This window comes from Streptopelia decaocto, assembly GCF_964273445.1.
Source record: "Streptopelia decaocto genome assembly, chromosome: 1".
In the NCBI taxonomy this organism is placed as follows: domain Eukaryota; kingdom Metazoa; phylum Chordata; class Aves; order Columbiformes; family Columbidae; genus Streptopelia; species Streptopelia decaocto.
The window spans coordinates 168,412,909-168,432,937 of record NC_138663.1 but is presented as its reverse complement, the minus strand read 5'-3'; the positions used below and the strand labels follow the sequence as shown (position 1 = coordinate 168,432,937).

At 42.9% G+C, this 20,029-nt stretch overlaps 1 protein-coding gene across 2 annotated transcripts in view; it reads right to left on the bottom strand.

Moving 5' to 3' along the window:
* TBC1D4 (TBC1 domain family member 4) overlaps positions 1 to 17,368 on the bottom strand; it is a 111,848-nt gene extending 94,480 nt beyond the window's left edge. For both annotated transcript variants that reach the window (XM_082049551.1, XM_082049552.1), the window contains exon 1: positions 16,651 to 17,368. In XM_082049551.1, the coding sequence (XP_081905677.1) occupies positions 16,651 to 17,145 (495 nt within the window). In that variant the 5' untranslated portion in view covers positions 17,146 to 17,368. The remainder of the gene's footprint in view (positions 1 to 16,650) is intronic.
* Positions 17,369 to 20,029: the final 2,661 nt, after the last annotated feature.

The following is a 20,029-nucleotide window of genomic DNA, read 5'->3' as shown; positions in this document are numbered from 1 at the left end:
TACTTGTCCAAGAACACTTGGAAGACCTGTGCCTTTAGAAATTAGCTTGGAAAGAATCAGCACTTCTAAACATTTAAGCAAACAGATATTAGCAGAATAACGTAGTTCCGTGCAATAACTGGTGCCTTTGTGCCAGCCCAGCCGTAACGCTGCGGAATTGTGTCCCGAGCTCAACCAGGAATTGCGGCTCACGACGAGGCAGCGTGACTGCAAGGTCATCGAGAACAGTTGTTTGCAAGCTGGGAAATAACCTGAAGTACTTTATTAGAAATTACATATAGAATCCCTGCTGAGAAGCAAGTGATCTAGAAAGCACGGCTCATAGGAAAGGAACTTATTTATGTAATATATATAGAGTCGGACTTTTTAGAGGATCAGTCCCACAAACAGGAGGTTGATATTTGTTCAAACAGGACTCATGTTGTTCACAGCAGCCATCAGTACCATATTTGCAGATTCCTCTACATGAAACTGCAGAACCAGCTAGAAAAACTGAGTTACATTTGGTCATGTCCCAATTATTTCACAAGGACTAGATGCTCTTGTGTATTTTTATTGCGAGGCATGGATGTTTCTGCTTTATATCATTGCACTGGGGAATTCTTGGGGTGCACAGCAAAAGAGGCAATTCTCATATATAAACATGAGATAGTCAGAATCTGAAAGAGCAAAGTGAAAGTCACCTATGCTTGAGAAAATACAGTAACAGTAGAAGCTGCAGGAAAGTTCTACAGAGATAAAATCATCCTTCACAGAGAAGCTGGAGAATTACACAAGCGTTAGAGATCCCCAAAGACTGAAAAGAGGCATTTTTATTAATCCGGACTATTAAGCATTGCTAGTGACTCAATCTAGTCTTGAAAATATCCGATCTTTTTTATAGTCTTAAAAAGTATTCTGCACATAAAGTCAAGACACCACACACAATCAGTACTTTCTTTTACATTTACTCATCTCTAAAAGATTCTATCTAGTCTAATTAGGCAAGTTTATTTCCAACCTACAAAAAACCCCACAGTGGCACAGAGAAGCGATACTTTTATGAATGGAACTGCCATGCTTGAGGAATTCAAACACGTTTTCACGCAACAGCACCCTTCCAAATACGTGATTTTTTTAATGTAGTTAATCTCTTTCTTTAGCTGGTGCCATCTGTTTATATTCCGTGGGCTGGAGCAAGAAGTATGCTCTGTCATATACACTGCTGCTAGACACTGAAACAATCCAAGTTGACAGAAAGAAGCCACTGGATGAAATAGGTAATGAAGACCTAACATAGTGCTCTGAGCTCCCTGGTCAAGAGACAAGGACAAAGGTCTGGCTCTCGGTGGTGCTTGCATCTGTGAGGGCCTAGAAGTAATTTAGTTGAATAAATTACTACTGGTGTGAGGTTTATTTCCTTCATGTTACTATATTCAAACTATGCAAGTTTCAGTAAAGCAGAAAAATAAATTAGTAACCATGACTTTGAACCTTCCTGATCCAAGATGGATTAAAAAAAACATAGAGCCAGGAGGAAAACCTGCACCAAAAGGAAAAGAGACAAGAGGTTACATGACTAATGGGGGGGGTACAACACCCAAGAAGGTATTTAGATAGTTATTTAGCCTGTAAAGTTGTAATGACACATCTGTAAGCAAACTAGCAACTAACCATGCCTGGTATGAGAAATAACACTATTCAAGAAGTGGAAGGAATATATTTGTCAGAGTCACTTGTTAATTACTCAGTAGCCCGATTATCACAGACACCAGAAACATCCCTTGCCTCCAAGCTGCCACTAATTGCTCCTCCAGCAGACCGCAAGCACTCCCATGGAAGGGTCACAATTCCCTGATGGAGAAGGAGAATCGCTCCCTCTTTTCCCCTTAATTTTAACCTACATTGCCATATTGTCTCAGAAACAACACTTTGAAATTCCATGATATACCAGTTCAAGTCCCCATGAACTTGCCAGCTTTTTTAAGCCCAGTGAAAGAACTAAGGGCTTGTTAAAATCTTCACCTTCTGCCCCTTGCCACAGGGCACCAGGGCAAGGACCTACGAGTTATTCTTGATGCTCAGTTTTGAGCCTGCTTGCTCAAAAAAAAGCACTTGCCAGCTGGGAAGCAAAGGCACTATTAAGGAAGGTAGACATCATCTTCAAATCAAATTTCAAACAGCATCTTATATACGAAAATATTTCCTTGATAGTTACCAGGATGCCTGTCATAAGGAATTAAACATGCTTTAAAAAAAAATCATTATTAAGAACTAATCTGTCAAAACAATCTTCCAACAGCGGTAGTCCTCAATGACCACAAACTGAATATAAATTTTTGAAAGGATTAATTTTACGTAGTTGCACGGAGAGCATATTCTGAGGCTCATATTAAAGACATCCAAACCTCATTAGATTACATACAAGATTAGCCAAGCAACTTACAACAGCAGCCTTGCACTGCATTAAGATGCAGAGAAGTTATAGCCAAGGCATTTTTCAAGGACAGATATTAACTTTATAATTTGATATATGAACTATAACTGTATTAACAGTGAAAAATAAAGTGCCCTCTGCTACTATTTCCAGTGGATTCATGCAGAAGAAAAAACTAGAAATCGGTGATTATGTCAATGTCATGAGCATGTTTGCACATCTGAAAACTTCAGGCACTAGAAAATGCTGCTTAAACAATTAAGTGTTCCAGAGATTAAAGTACACTTATCTGGAGTGTACTTTTCCAGAGCAGTCCTTACCGGGCTCAGGTTTACTTTGCTCTTAACCAGGCAATCTACCAGCTGTAGCAGCTGCCGTGCAATAACAAGCACCCTTCAGCAGCAATTTGTCTCGGTACCGGCTCTAAGTGACTCAGCTGTTCATGTCACGCTCCGGGAGCTACTTTGCTGATATTACAGCCTTTACTCATGCAGCACAGCATCATTTCCCTCCATAACAGAGGTTGGGTTTTTCGTTTGTTTGGGGTTTTGTTTAATTACTCATATCTTCTTTCTGAAACATGACGCGATCACTTTGATCGCCAAGTGAGCTAACTTTCACTTCTCATTGGCCACATGCAGTCTTGACTTAAAAATAAACATGTGCTAAGCCACGTGTTTTAAAAAAAAGGACGTGAAGGTGAAAGCAAACTTTAAATGCAAAGGAACTTTGAGCGAGTGAAAACAATAGAAAAGCTCTATTAAAACTGAAGCAATTGTCATGCATGCTTATTTTTAAGTAAAATTTTCTGTTCAACTTTTTATTCAATAAACAGCCATACCAGAACATACATTAAAAAAAAGGGAAAGGAAAAAAAGAGACAGAAAAAAGAGAAAAGAGAAAGATAAAAAGAAAAAGAGAAAAGTTAATGGCAAAAGAAGCCCAAAACATAGAAGCTAGTCTTGGTGATATTTCTAAAACATGAAACTTGCTACTAGCAATATGAAAAGGAATAAAGTTAAAATTTTTATAATTCTGATAGCTATCTCTGAAAAGCTGAACTCCTGGCAACATGCAATTGAAACAATGAATGGCTTTTTTTCTTTCAAGTTTTAATTTGGGGCCAGCAGGCTTGTGGGAAACAGTAGGGGGAAAGGGATGATTCTTTCTTTGGTTTCCCCCCCTATGGTCAGAATCATGACTTTGCTTGGTCAACAGTACTGCATGCAGTACACAAAACTCCAGCAAAAAAATAGAGTATAATCCTGGATTGGGAAAATTCCAAGGAGCTGAAAAAAACAGAAGAGCAAGAGACATGACATGAGAAAATAATAATCAGTAGGCCTGTATACACATATGGTAGAAAGATTGGAAAAGCCTGCAAATTTGAAAACTAATGCATCTGTTGACAAGCAGTAAGGGATCTCGCAGTTTTCTGTGTTCTTTACTGTTCTGTGGGCAGCTCTGATTTCTGTACCAGGCTCCCCATTCTAACCCTGACTTCAGCATGGTCACTCACAGGCATCAGCTGGAGAAAACAACCTTGAAGAAATGTGTTCCTCTGGATGAACGCTCCCAGCGTGTACAACAAGGCCAGCAAATCTACGTGCCAACAAAAATTTTTATGTTTTCTTACGTCTCTGTAGGGCTCCAAATGACAGTAGCACCACGTACTGAATCTGAATTAGAAACCTGCCAGATCCTTATCCACCTGCTTACTCAACTGAGCTGAAAGATATTTTGACATTTTAATAGGAACAGTATTAGTAGAAATTGAAAACTTCTAGACTATTATTTTTTATGATGTAGTAATACCGAGAGACTGCTGTATTTGATGGAAGGATTGATACTTCAAGCAGTATAAAAACCTACACGTGCCACAGACCAGTAAAGCAGTACGACCTTCCAGCAGCTGGTGATCCTATAGAAACATACTGTGCAATCTGGGCAGGCAGACTTGTGTAACTTGGTTCCTATTTAAGAGCAGGGCTCTCTTGACAGAGCCTTCAGTTGTTGACTGAATAGTCCCCTGAAACCAACCCAAAGCAATTAAGCCCTGGATGAAAGCACGAAGCAGACCCTGAATAGTTTCATGCAGGGTTCATGCGGGTGCATAACAACAGCCCTCCCAGAAGCAGTGATCCATTACAATTTATGGATGCTGCTCCCTGTAACGTGGCTGGAGAGCCCACGTGGTGCAGCATGCTCAAGAGAATTAACTGACCTCTGTAACAGGACACCATGAAGCCACTCTTCATTCCCAGCAAACTGGCCCAGTACAGGGCAGAAAGGAAGTATTTTCTGTATGTCACACAGGTAATAGACTTAAATACTTTATAACTGATGAACAGAAGAATATCACACAGAAATAAAGTTTGAACTTTCGGAAAAGAAACTCAGGTGATCATCAAATCATAAAATCATTTTGGTTGGAAAAGACCCTCAAGATCATCAAGTCCAACCATTAACCCAAAACTGCCACTAAACCACATCTCTAAGAACCTCTCTACATGTCTTTTAAACACCTACAGGGATGGTGACTCCACCACTGCCCTGGGCAGCCTATTCCAATGCCTGACCACCCTCTCCATGAATAAATTTTTCCTAATATCCAATCTAAACCTCCCCTGGTGTAACTTGAGACCATTTCCTCTTGTCCTATTGCTTGTTACCTGGGAGAAGAGACCAACACCAACCTCCTTTCAGATGGCTGTAGACAGCGATAAGGTCTCCCCTCAGCCTCCTTTTCTCCAGGCTAAACAGCCCCAGTTCCCTCAGCCGCTCCTCATCACACTTGTGTTCCAGGCCCCTCACCAGCTTCATCACCCTCCTCTGCACTCTCTCCAGGTACCCAATGTCCAAGTTTAAACCTTACACCATACCTGGTATTACCTGAAATCAGTAATCCCACCCACAAAAGCACGATACAGATGCAAGCATGCTCTAAATCTTTATATAAAGGCTAAAATATATAGCAGAGTTGAGAATTTTACCAGCGCGTTATCATCTCAGGTGTTAACAATGTACGTGGCTGTGTAGGCACACACGAGCTGAGTGCTGTGTTTCTACAAAAGGGCAACAATACATGGGACTCCGCAGAGCATTCTGAGTCTCCCACAGAGCTACAGCAAGAATTTTAAGATCTGCAAAATGAGCATCAAAACCAGTGGAACTCAGCAGGAGTTTTACAGGTGGTGGTATATTATGTGTATAAAATGTAATAGTACAATGGCGAAGCATAACAGCAGGACTAAATAGCTAAAAAATTGCCAACCCAGCCTGTAATATTGGATAACAATGAATTAGCACTGCCATTTTGAAGAAAAGCATCAGAATGAAACTTCAAGTTTAGTATCATAGGAAAGTTATGATATTCCAGTTTATATGATAATGATGCATTACATGATAGATAATACACAGAAACCTATACATATACATCCTTGCCTGAGGCTGAGGCTGAAACTAACAGAAGCAGAAGTAACATAATTCAGCTGAATCATGCACTCTCGTGCTGCAGAAATCAACTATTAATCATCATCTAAAAATCTGACTATTTTATAGTGGCCATGTGAAAACTCTGAGCAGAAGTGTATCAAATAGCCTGTCAAATCTGAAAAATTTAGGCTTAGGAAAGATATAAAACGGCTAAGCTTCTGTTTAGCTTACTAATGACGGCATTGATAAAAAGGATTGCTGAAGTTTTAACCTATAATTTTCACTAAACAGAGGAAGTTCCCTTTCAGATTCCCACACAACAACTAGCAAGTGTATGATCTTAAGTGAAACAGATGAAGTGCAGAACGGTGGGTGAACATACAGAAACAAAATACTTGGTTACATACAGAAACACCAAGCTCATTAATCTAGCAGTCTGGGCTAGTCTCCACATTTCTCACACTCCCAACTGTGATGCTGTATATTTTAAGGACAACCTGCACATTGAGCAAAGAAAAAAAAATAATTTAGTTTTTTTTTAAAAAAAAAAGACAAAACCAAAAAGCATTCATACAGATCAATTGGTGTGCTCTATTTTTTTTTTACATTGCCCTCTTCTGTGCTGCTTTTGCAGACAAAAGATCACTATGGAGGAAACTTATTTGTTTTGTAAACTTCATGCCACCCCACTAAACTGCAGGTATTATTTTTAGTTCTAACACTAAGCAGACTGGGAATCCGAGGCACAGTGCCAGGATGTAAACCCACTCCTTCTGAGCTGGCTCTAATCATATTGCCTTGCTCCCACTCTGCTCCCCTGTTTAGGTCAGCAAATTTCCTCAGGGCTAAATCTGAATACGTGCACACATATGCCGTGCATAATCTGGGTGTGTTTCTTCATAAATAATTCAGACAAAAGTGTGATGTGCTGCTCCTACTGAAAGGCCCACTCTATTTTCTCTTTTGGCAAGGTTTGCCCAAAAAAGTGCTGCTGAAGAGTAGCCAACATCTTGCCTCTATTTATAATGCGGTTGGTTTACAAAAAGAGAGCGGATCCTCTTTGCAAGCTGCTTTGCACTGCTCAAGCTTGCAGTCCTGCTGCACATAAAATTAAGGGACTCTCATTGAGTATGACCACAAAGTCAGGCCGGAAGTTTTTTCTACAAAATGGATACTTATTTAAAATCTTTCTGTGAAAAAAAAAAAAAAAAAAAAAAAGTCTTGTATACAAGCGTACACCAAATGTTCCAAGAAAAGCCGTATTTTCCACAGAAAGCTGTCCTGTCAGATGCTATGGGATTTGCACGTATAAGCAACAATTCAGCATATTAAATTATGGGGTTTGGTTTTTGTTTGTTGTTGTTTGGTGAGGGGTTTTTTTTGTTGTTTTGGGTTTTTTAAGTAGAGTTACCGTAAACTGTTTTGCAATTTGTATCCTAAACTGCTTAGATTGCCACAGAAGTACCATGGCACTGAGGGCGCTCTGGTATTTATCTCCGTTGCCAAGCATGGCAGCAGGTCGTACTCACAATCCCTTCTCCTTCTAATCTGCACGCTAGCAGAAATGATAACTATTTTTTTCCACCTTAGACTATCGGAGTCATAATTGTGCAGGCGACAACAGACCCGCGACAAGCAGGAATCACAGAGCTTTGTACATGCACTGCAGTCCACCCATAGACATCAACCTGAAGGTCATACATCAGCTTTCAACACAGGGTTTAGCTGGAGTTTATGTGTTGCTTTCCTTCTACCCTTCCAGCTGAGCGGTCCTAAAGAAAGGAACTGGTTCCTCTCTGGCAAAGACGGCTCTGTTAAATATGTACTACCCTACTTCTATTTTTATTTAGAAATCCTACCGTAACTCGAGATCAAGTTGTTAGGAATAATCAAGCCAAAGCAAGGAACAAACTATGAGAAGGCATATAAAAATATGTTTCAATGAGTTAGCATTGCATGTGATAGTCTTTCACTGCTCTGTTACTGAATATTTAATCTAGTTCAGAAATACTCAAGAACCCACAGTTCCCAAAGTTCCTGGGACATTGCTCTCTTTTTTTTTTTAAATAAACATAACAGGAAACCCATCTTGGCATCACAGAGTACATGAAATATATTTAACATCAGCATCTTAAAAAACAAATATTTATTCATCTTGCTAGGAAAAGCAAAATTGTGAACAGTCTGGAAGGCAGTCATTGCTATGCCCCAGAGGATAATATTCTGACTTCCCACAACATGTTTTTCAATGCATCAAGGATCTCTAAACAGCACTGTGCAGATCTACACATCCTCGACAAGAAGATAAATGAAATAAAACATAAGCCCAGTCATTTTAACAAAGAAAGCTGCTTTTTAAGGTGTATCAACATGCAAAAATGAACTTCACAACTGAAATATACTTTAAAAGTCAGCTGTAGTGAGAGGGAGAAAACCACAGAGCCAGGGATGGTGAAGCTAGGAAAAAGCCACACTTCTATGGTATTTGGTTTATCTTATCTACTATCTTCTGCAAGTCTTCCACACAGGCTTTGAACAAGGAAGTCTCTCATGCTTGCATTTTAAATTTATTTAATCCTTCAGAAAAGTGCCACGTGCCCAATACTGTAGAATCCTTCCTATCTTCAGCAGTTCCAGAGATGCAGAACAAGAACAATCTTACCATATTGCCCTTCTAAATTTCCAGAAAAGTTAATTTGCAAAAGCTTATCTAATTTTGAAGAGATGAAACAATAAACAAGGAAATTAGGGATTCCATAAGAAAGCAATCAGATTTGAGTGGAGATTAAGACAACTCACTATTACAAGTAACTTGTAAAGTCAGGAACCGTGATTTAGTAGATACGATTCCTCCAAATCACCAAGCAGAGCCCTTTAAAAAAAATAATAACAATTTTTCTTTTTTGCAGTGGTTCAACTGAAATATTTTGCCTGTCTTACAAATGATCCGAACTGAAGGGAATTGTAATACATCTAGATAACTTCTTCCTAGTGTGTGACAACTTTCAGAGGCTCTGAATTGAACAATAAAATTTAAGACACATTATACATGTACTCACTATTTGCCACGTTCCTTGTCTGAACAGTCTTCATGGTACAACATCCTTTGAAGAATACGTTGTAGGTATTTGTTCTGTTGACACCAATAACTAAAACTACATAGAAGGACAAAACAGTTTAAGCGCTGCAGCTGAAGCTGACACACGAAGATTCACCTCAGGAAGGTAAAATGATACCTAGAGGCCCCACTGCTGCCACGGTTTTCCCTTTTTTTTGCCCAGAGAGGGTCTCCTCAGGGAGCGGCAGAAATCCCAGCAGCACCATCACCTCCACGAGAGGATCGAGTAATTAACTTCTCATTGGAAACGCTAATTCCCTACAGCAGGGAGAGGGAGAACTAAGCAGCCGATTTCATTTAGAAGCGGGATGGCTTTAAGCAGGCTTTGCTTTGACCAGCGGGACACCATGCTGCTCATTTCAAGGCCTATGGCTGCTGTGGAGAGAGAGGCAGAGGCCAGAGGGAGCAGCTTCAGACGATGGCAGGTTTTGCGCTGGTGAAGCACAACTGTGTTCAAATGAAGAGTAATTGGATTTTTCAAGACATATAGTTCACTCTTACAAAGACATAAAAGTTAAGACTATAATACCGGCTAAAACGAGCCCTTTGGGGTGAATGCACATGGTTTTGTTTGCTTGTTTGGTTTTTCATGTCCTTTTCCCTGCAGCCCTAAATATTCTACTAGAACTAATCCCCTATGGCACAAACAGGCTTACCTCTGACCAATGCCAAAAAGACTCAATCACCACCTCTACAGGACAACCAAATTTGTTTGTTTGCCCGCCTCACCTAGTTAATACACCTGGAAAGAGGGGAGGCAAAAACAAACCAACCAACCAACAAACACCATGTTTGCGGATGAAAACTTGCATATCCAAAACTGATGCATGTTCTCTGGTACCCAAAACAGATCATATGAACGGGAGGTCACGTACTTCATCTATCCCTGGGGCAATTACTTCCACACTTCATGCTTTCTGTCCCTCTCTGACATTCTGTATTGCCTTTTTGCACTCTGAAGACATCTTCAGGGCAGATTTAGTTGTTCATGACACGATCATACGCTATCGTCCAGTACTAATGCCCCAATTTATTTTGGAAACCACGTTATTGCATGTGGTCTTGATGTACCTATTTGTGTCAGAACATAAGGTGACAAATATTACAGTCTATACAGAACAGAAAAGTACAAATCCTGTTTATTAATTAAGTCACTTGGCGGCCTTAAGTCTGCTTTCCAGCTGCACTCAAACACCACATTATTTAATGATCTATACAAGACTTCCAGTAGGTCTGGTCTTTCTACCCAGTCATCTCCTTGTGGTCTCTAAAGGTGTCTCAGAACAGCGCAGAATGTGAAGGCAGATTATACCAAAATTCACATACAGGACAAATGATAAAAGATACACGGACATATTTTTTTTTTTTTCTTATATCTGAACTTCAAATATGATATGAAACCACAAAGGAAACAAAATCAGGTGGCAGAGGACAGCTGCCGCCAAGAGGGGACCATGCCAACACTGCTGAAAATAATGCATGACCTATAGCTTAGACAGCAATCTCCATGATCAACACCCAAAATTCATGACTGCATTCACTACTTTACCTAAGAAAAACTCAAGAGGCTCAGGGAGTTCCAGGCAAATGGGGAAGACAGATGGAAGAGATGTGCACATCAAATGCTACACCAATCTCTAGCAAAGAGTCAAGGTGGGTTAGGAGCAAATCACACTACTATTGTGCACTGACTGTCTAGAAATTGAATATTTTTTAGAATTCACTTTCATAAGCACTAGCTTCAAGCATTTTGGTCTGAGATTTTTACCGTCCCTAAAAATCAGATCCTCCCTGTTGCCAAGACATACATGAACTAGTCAATCCTTTTGGAAGTCAATTTTCCTTGTAACTATTTGTTAAGAGGAACTGCCTCTACATTTGAAAAACAGGACAGAAAAACATACAAACAGATAACCAGAAGAGGAGCCTTGATTTGGTACACACAGATGCTCCAAGCTCCTTTCTTTAAATAAAATAGCCTTATTATCTAATCACTCTCTTACTTACAGCCACTCTCAGTGAGCTTACATCATTTCATATCTTTATCATTCTATATTTTATTTTGCCTTTCTGAAAATACAATCCTCCATAAGATTGCTTCTACTCTCCAAATAACGGGGTGGTTCTCAGGAACTGCAGAAGGAAAAAGGAATTCTTTCTACAAACAAAGCAGATATGATAGTATTTAAAACAATTCTCTCTTTCCTCTCCTAAACATTAATGAGAGATAGAAAGGCTACCTATCAGCATTCAGAAACAGTTAACTGTTTAAATGGTTTTATTATTTCTTCTGTTTGTGATGTGGCAGAAAACTATCATGGAGAGGATGTTCAAAACTGGAACTCAAAAAGAGTTCAACAAGCCTAAAGTGAGGAGCACTCTCATTTTCAGAAAAAAAAGTGCAAAATCTATCATTAAGGAAAACAAAAATGAAACATTAAGCTCCCAACTTTCAGGTCCACTTCTCAGGTCTTAAGCCAGACACTGTTTAAACAGAAAAAAAGAAATTAAAGAGCGCAAGAGTTTCCATCCAAGGCTGTGCAGCCCATGTGGGCTGGGGACAATGAGGCCGCTCACCAAACAATCCTGCATTCATTGCAAGCTTTTAGCATCCATGCTTTGTATTGAGTCATTTCTTTTCAGTTTGCCACCTCATGAATGAAATTCTGACCCACACAAAGTTGGAGACATTTTTTTTTGGTCTCTCTAAGACTTGTTTTCTCGATAAAACGGGGACGAGCTATCTTTCTCATAGGAAAGTGTTACTTCTGTCCTCTGCAATCAAAGTGCACTTGAACCAATTTAGCAACAAAACCGTGCATCTCTCCCATTTCTTGCAGAATCCTTCAAAACCCAGAGCCCATCTCTTTTTATCTAGCCTGTTATACCTATTCAAAACACAGCTTATCAAATGACTCAACCTGTGCAACATTTTAATATGAAGTGCAGCAAGGGTGTACCTATGTACTTAATATTCCAAGAATTTGCTACCATTCAGACTGTGCTCCTATGTCACATAAAAATCAAAGCACAAAAGAAATATGAATGTAAAGGTCACGAACTACGAACTTTCTTTTTCAAATGTTTCTAACTTACATTCTTCAATAAGAAGCTTTACAGAACGTGATATTATCACAGCATAAAAGCCTCCTTTGAATAGCTAAAATGAAAGAGTTTGCATTGATGCCTTGTTTTTCAGAATAAACTGTCTTGCAGCCTTGCTTTACTGAAATACATTAAATACAGACTATTAACACACTTGGAATAGACAAACATGACAGAGCAGGGATCTGGGTTACAGGCAGGCTGCCTCTGGCTCTTCTCTCTCACCGTCTACCTCTTATCACAGCCTTACTTTGTCAGCAAAATGCTCCATTATTTCTGCTTTGCCTTGAGACAGCCTAGTCCCCCTAAGACATGGTTACAGCAGAATATCACAGCTACAGATTTTACACAAAAAGCTCAACCCTGCTGAGGTCTGGCATGACATTATTTTTTTCACAGCCGGCTTGGATTAGTTTTGAAACCTCATAACAATTTATTTGGACCATTGCTTATAAGGTTTCTACAAGAAACATTAAATGCATCAAGTAAGTTCTTGTTTAAGTGGAGGAGACAACTCTCTTCAGTAATAAGAATAAATTATAGTATAACCAGATATAGGATGCCAGTTCAAGTTAAAAAAATATAATAAAAAACCCCAGGCTTATTCATGTTTCAATAAGAAAATGCACAGTCTAGATCAGCATAGTAATTAAAAAAAAAAGTGCAGAAAGAGATCAGACCATAAGCTTCTCCCATAGAGAAGAGGGAACTCAAGGCAGTTGTCAAACAGCATTGATTCGTTTCACACAACTAAAATCTAGTTTATAGAATAAAATCAGTATTTTGTGGTAAAAATCTATTGAAGTAGAGCTTGAAAACACTAATCAAAAGGGCTTTTCTTGGTGGCTGGGAGAAGGGCATGCCTGATATATTTATAAACGCTAACTTTTGGTTTCAAAAAAAAAAAAAATAACCTCTTCCTGGGCTTGTGAAGAAAATCTGCCAAATATAAAATGAGACAATGCTATCATTTGATGTCTACAGGCAGACTCCATGCATCCTAGACAATTCTCAAGTGACGACAATACAAAACTAACAGATCTTTGGCTGCTATTCAGAAGCTACTAGCCAGCACTAAACCAGATAACTACCCTCATCCACTTCAGCTGGCTGCTGCTTTGAGAAGTTATGAGGAGTGGCAAAGACAGCAATAATTCTGAGGAAAAAAGCAAAAAAACTTCTGCTCCCATACTCACCAGTCAGGCAGCTCCAGAATTTTTCTCTCCCCTTGTAAATAAAGGGCAAAAAGAAAGAGACTCCCCCCTCATACACCAATAAAGGCATTTTAGCATCCACCCCCACACCGACAGCTGAGCTGTGGGTTTTACACTGTGCCAAAGTACTGCTCCAGAACAAGAGTCGACCCACTGGCTCCTGCTTTTCAGCTTTCCCTACAATATCTCGACTTTCAAATAAAATGTAAAGATATTTCATACCACCTCACACTCTCTCATTTTCCTTTGGTCATGGCAAATAACATTAAAAAATGTTATCTTCCCACCTGATGTTATCAGAGCACGTATCGTATTGGCTTTTTATTGGTCGTCTGCTAAAGAAATTCGCAGGGAATAGCAAAAAGTATTGCTTTTTCTCCTGCGAACAGCAGCTCCTTTCGTGGTCACAGGGAACGCACACACAGCCTAGACCCTGCACAATACCACTGCTGGACAAAACGATGGGCTCGAAGCCAAAATGTTCATTGTCAGCTACATTGTTTTATGAATTACTGTGCCAGCATTAATCTCTTGGAAGTCAATATTATCTTCTCACTTTCATAATTTACCATTAAAAATTACGGCTAGCTGCCTTCTAACTCAAAGACCACACGACACCTCCTGCACTGTTTCTTCGTTCCAGAGCTACTGCTGAACTTAGAACTACCCAGACTTTGGTACTACCAACTACTTTGGCTTTATGATTATCTCCAGCTAGCCTGAAGTCAGTATAGCTGCTGAAAAGGCTATTCCCCCCTTCTTTCTGGTCACTCATTGCTATTTTGTTCCTCTTGCCGTAAATGGTATTAGGGTTGTATAGTAAAGCAAAAGAGGGAAGCGGCTTGGAAGTAACCCAGCAAAGGTGGGGGAAAAGCCAAGTTTAATGTCCGTCAACTCCCTGATCCTGTTCGCCATGTGGCTGCACAAACAAGTTGTGCTGCCACGAGGACAAAGCTGAGAGGAAGGAACGAGGGGTCGAGGTTTGAAGAGGACAAGATCACTCCTTTCAGTATCGGTGCCAGCTTACGTTGGCTGGAAGTGACTAAGGCCCAAGATGGAAAATGAGGTCGCCTTAAAACAACAGCTGTGCAAAATACTTTCTAAGCTAATGCGCACCACAAAGTTCACATAACCAACATGAAACAGAAGTACGTACTTAAAGATATTGAAAGTGTGCATCTACTTTATAACAAACAATTAAGAGCTTCGAAAGAAGATTTCCAGAGCTAGCAACCTGCAACCTGATTTCATTTGCTCAGGACTAGCCTTAAGCACAGAACAACAGCTAGAGACCTGCACAGACTTAGCCAACCAAGCCTCAATGATTGGTAACAAAACTCGGGAGGGGGGGAAATAATTCCACCTTCTTTTCCTTTTGATGCCTCAAAAAACCTGCCTGTTAGTAAGATATTTGTGATTCACATCACTGCCCGTGCGTCTATTACCCCTACTATAGTTCTTGGTCTGGAAATCATGTGCTGAGTAACCCTCAGGCAAGGGGCTTACTCAGTAATGATAAGAACATCAAAAAAACCCAAAATCTTGACAGCTAAAATTCAGACAATCTTGTCAGAAAAAGATTGGAGCTTATAAAAGGGAACTTGTTCTCACTAATAACTTCCTTCAAGAGGAAGATTTTACCTATAGCGTCAATTTGATTTAATTCCACGCACATAAGCACATTTTCCTTCACAAGGAAAGAAGGGAAGACATACGGATAAAAAGTTTAGTCAGAAATAGTCTCCCAAATAGAAACGTTCATAGTATTTTGCATGTTCAGAAGAGTAATAAGGATCTGCTATGCTGCAGCATGAGGTTGTCTCACAAACTCATGGTACCAAGGTAGGCCTACCCCATAAATCAATCTGATTCAGCATCTCCTGCCAACAGCAGGAACCTTGGATGCCTTCAGTCCTTACAGTCAGGCTCCTAAAAGCACATTTTGGCTCCTCCCTTGCCAGGCACCATCCCCTGCGCTTCACGCTCTTCCTGCGTGCTCTCTCCTGGCAAAGCGCAAGGGCGGCAGCGGTTGCCAGCAAGTTAAACGTAGTTACCTCCACTTGGGATACTGCCTGTGCTATCTTTGATGATGGCTCAAGCCACAGCTATGTATGCAATCTAAATCCCTCACATGTCATAATCTATGGCAGTATGTTGGCTCCAATAAAAATTAATATACTGAGAACTTTTCAGTCATTTTCTTAATACTTTTTACCCTATTCACTTTTTTTTTTTTAAATAAAGATACCAAAGCAACTGTTCAGTAGATTTAGTAAGTCAGCTAACTGGTTTCGGTAAAATTCAGCATTTCTAATTGCATGCATATTTCCTCCATATACCTGTGAACTGAGGGGAACATGTCTTAACATACTGAGCCAAAGGACTGCTATTGAAAGGCCTTTTTCTTGCTGTCACCATGCAAAATCAGCAATCAAACCTACTCATCAAACCACCACCACTCACATACTCTAAACAGGGAGGAGAAAGAACTCTGCTGCACATTTGATACACAAGCCAAAGCCTGTTAGAGAGTCAGGAAAAGACGGTCCTACTGTTGGGTCTTTTTTTTCCAGTTGGCACTTTATCAACAATGTCTCCACCCAAACCTTGGTTGTTTGCAGCAGTACCAAGTGTGCCTGAGCATGGCCAGGTGTCCTTAGCGTGACTCACGAGCAAAACAGGGCCCGCTGGTCACAAACGATGGTTTCCGCACCAGCGGGGTTCTGTGTGAAAACACAACCCTCGGTACTCAATTTCTTCCCAACACCTACACCACCGTACGGACGGCTTAGCACAAATCCTGCATTTTGTTCACAGAGAAAACTGTGCACTCGCCCTTGAGCCGCTGCAGGATGCCAGGCCTCCCTAAGGAAGGGAGACCGAGGAGAAAGAAACCGGCTCCATCTCCCAGCTCATCCTTCGCAGAGGCTGGTACCCCCAGGCTGGCAGGTGGATGCACCATGCGCTCGGGACAGGGGGTGGCACAGCACCCCACGGCCACGCGGGATTGTGCCCACCGCCCCACTTTCTGCGGCCCCCGAGGGCGCTGCAGCCGCCCGAGCAGGTCGGCGCGGTGCAGCGCAGGTGCAGCCCCGGGACGGCTGCCCCGGGGAGAGCCTAGCGGGCACTGCCGACCCCGGGGACGCTCCCCCCTCTCTCTCCACGGGTGGGTGTGTTGCGGAGGTTACGGTCTCGCAGCGCCTCGCAAGCGCTGCGCTGCCCTGCCCCATCCAAACACACCGACCCCCTCTGCGATCGCGCAGGGCAGCGCCTGGGGTCCCGTTCGGGCGAGGGGGGGAAGGAAGCAAAGCGGGGGGAAACCTCGGGCAGCGCCCCCTCCCTCTGCCCACGCCGCCACTCGCCTGGTTGGGGTCGGTGGCCCGGAAGACGTGGCAGGCCATGGGGGAGTCGGGGTTGTCGGGCTGCGCCTTGATCAGGTAGGCGAAGTAGGTGAGGTCGTGGCTGTTGTGGATGAAGCGGGCGATGTGCTGCGCCTTGTGCTCGAAGATGAAGACGGCGGGCGCGGGGCTGGCGGGGCGGCCGGGGCCCGCGGCGGGGCCGGGGCTGGCGGGGCCGGCGGGCACACAGCGCAGCGTGGGGGAGCCCAGCAGCAGCAGCACCTCCCTGGCCGGCACCCCGCTGCCCAGGGCGCCGCCGGGCTCCTGCCGTTGCCCGCGGCGGCGGATCTCTGCCACCAGCCAGGGCAACATAGGCAGCGTGGTCCGCCGGTCCAGGCACGACGAGCCCACATACCACAGCCTGAAACGCTTCTCCCCGGCTGGCGCCGGCTGCGGCTCCGGCTCGGGCTCCGGCTCCAGGGGGTGGGAGAGCGGCCCGCCCTCTCCTCGCTTCTCCATGGTGGGTCCCCGGGCGGAGGGCGCGGCGCTCCGCGCCCGCTTGCCCCCGGCGCCAGGTGCAGCCGGCGGGGCCTGCGCTCGGCCGGGGCCGCTGTTAAGCGCGCATCCCGCCGGGTGCGTCTGCGGAGCCGCGCCGCCTCCCTGCCTACCCGTGCCTGGCCAGCCCGCGGGGAGGGAAGGACGGCAGGGTCACCCTCCTCCTTCTTCTGCTCCTCAACGCCCCGGGGAGGAGCGGAGAAGCTACGCCCCGAGCGGGCTCCGCGGCTCGGCCACCCGCGGCCGAGGGGCGGGACGGCGCCGCCCCGGGCTCCAAACAAAAATACAACGTGGCCCCCGCGCCGCGGGCTGTTCCGCGGTGTGCTGCTGGTCCCGCTGTTCTTGGGCGGTGCTGGCCTCTCCCTGCGGCTCCGCAACGCGACCGGCCATGGAGGGAGGAGGAGGACGACGTCCGCAAGGGGAGTAAGGTCACCGAGTGGTGGAGGAAAGGAGATAGGGGGACGCTCCCCGCCCCGTTTGCAAAAGCTCTCAAGGTTTTTCAGAGTTGGTTTTGGTTTTGGCGAGAAGCCTCCCCGGGGCGTCCCCTGTCCGGGGCTCCGCTTCCTCCGCCGGTTCTCCCCCACGCAGAGAAAACGAGCCTTGTCACAAACACGCGGAGGTGCTGCCAAGGCTGTGTCACACCAGTGTCTCCCTGCCGAGTCAGAGTTTAATTAAGACTGATTTTGAAATACTTTTTTCTAGGTTTCTTTTTCCTGCTTAAGCTTTTGAGTGGTTTGTGTTGGGGTTGGGTTTTTTTTTTTTCCTCTCGCTATCGCGATAACATCTATTTGGTCCAAGAAAAATCCGCCACCTACTGTAAATGTTAGTTAGTAGTCCCCTCTACTTGAGAAAGTAGCTGAAGAAAGCTTTTCCACTCACAGCATCCGTATCCCTTCTGTAATTGTCAATGTTAGTGACTGCCCTTGTGTTTACATCCGTGGCAACAGCAGCGATAATTCCCAGTAACACGCTATTATGGCAACCGGTTTAACCCTCTCTAGAAATAACAAATCTGTAGCGTGAGCTGAAGAGCTGCTCCGTGTAATTTGAGGCTGCGTGCTAGATTATTTGGGCAGAGACGAGTCATGCAGCACAGCAGGACACAACCCATGACAATCAGAAGCGACACAAAAACTGTCGTGTTAGTGGTATTTTTAATAGCTTTACAAGCAACTATGCTCATTTCCTGAGCAAAGTATTTTACTCTTCTTTTGCCCAGTTTAATAATCTGGTTGAATGCATTGTGATTATCAGTTGCAATTTTTGGTTTTAACATTCTGACTTGGAAAGACCTCAAATATACCACATGCTAAAATGAGTTTTTTTTAGAACAGGGCAGCTAATGCAAAAGTCTTACTTAGGCTGGACACCAGCTTTAACATTTGCTAAAACTGTACAAGTTAAAGCCAGAATGGAATTGCTTTCCCAAGCTGACCGTTTGCACACATTAATATCTGAAATGTGGTGTTGTACATTACATTTTACAAGGGAGGTAGTTAAACGATAATGGCCAAATTTTCTGGATCGCAAACCTAAAAAATTTCTTGTTGCTCAGTCTGCACAGTTAGCGTTAAGCCTTTAGCTGCGAATGTAATTGGAGATTTTGTGCTCCAGCGCTGCAGGATGACAGTTTGGGAGCCGGCAGGCTCCTGTGACAACGCACCTGGAAGAAGACCCGTTCGCTTCCTGGCAGCACTGATTTAATGCTGCAATGAACTGCTCGTTTTCTGCCAGTCCAGTTCCCTGAGCCGCCTCTAATTTAAGTGACAGGGCTCACACAGACACGGCTGTTGGCACAAAGGAAGCGGGGATAGCTGCTGGGGGGCAATGGGGGCAGCAAGGCTGCTCGCTCCTTTGGGGAACGGTTCGTTAGGTGATTCATCCGGAGCGTGAAGCTGCAATTCAGTCACTTGAGCGCAAAGAGCGATTTGAACTACCAGGGAAGTGAACCGAGCACTGGGCTTGCACTGAAACACCGGAGAAACCCCCTCATACGTCTATTGCAATGATTTTAGATGGGTTAAATCATGAAATGGCTCTAACAAAGCAGACTAAGGGGGAAACTCCTCCATACTGAATTGCTGCAGTTGGCTGCAAACACTGTCTCCGAGGCTATTAGATCCCTTTGTATTCTTTTGGTATATGACCCACCAAAACCAGGTTGCAACAACCACCAAGGTTTTTAGATGCTGTGGCAATACAAACACTTAATAATCGGGAAGTGTGAAGACAATCATCAGAACATTAGGAAAAAAAACAAAACAAAAAAACAGGCAATCACAGAGCCATTGATGGTCTCATGTTGTTCAAACAAAACAAGCAGCCTTCTCTTGAAGATGCTACAGAGCTGGGTTCTCAGCTGCTAAGGATGCACTTCAGTTTTGATAAATTGTTTTACCAGGTAGAACTCCAAGGAACAAAGTGTGGAAAATGAATCTGAAACTCTTTAGTTGTCACCATTGCACCAGTTATGTGCAGTTTCTCCTTTTGGATAATTTCCTTAATATGATATGAGATGTGGTTATTTTGACTTAATTTATTGTTATTATTGAGTTCTTTATACAAATCCCTCTTAAGATTAATTTACATAAACTCTACCACTAATATTTTAAATACCTTCATAATCAAATTCTCAGATGTTAATCCAAAGTTTTCATGCTTTCTTCTTGCTTCAGCTTTTTATGTCTCTCTGAATTGATTATTCATAATAATCCCATTTAGCTGTCCACTACATTTATCCATTTACTTCATCATTTCTTTCTTATCCTTTAATTTGCCTACCACTTTTTATCCTCCCATCTCATTGTGTTTCATTAGAAACTCAATCCTTTAGTTGCATAACTTTTCT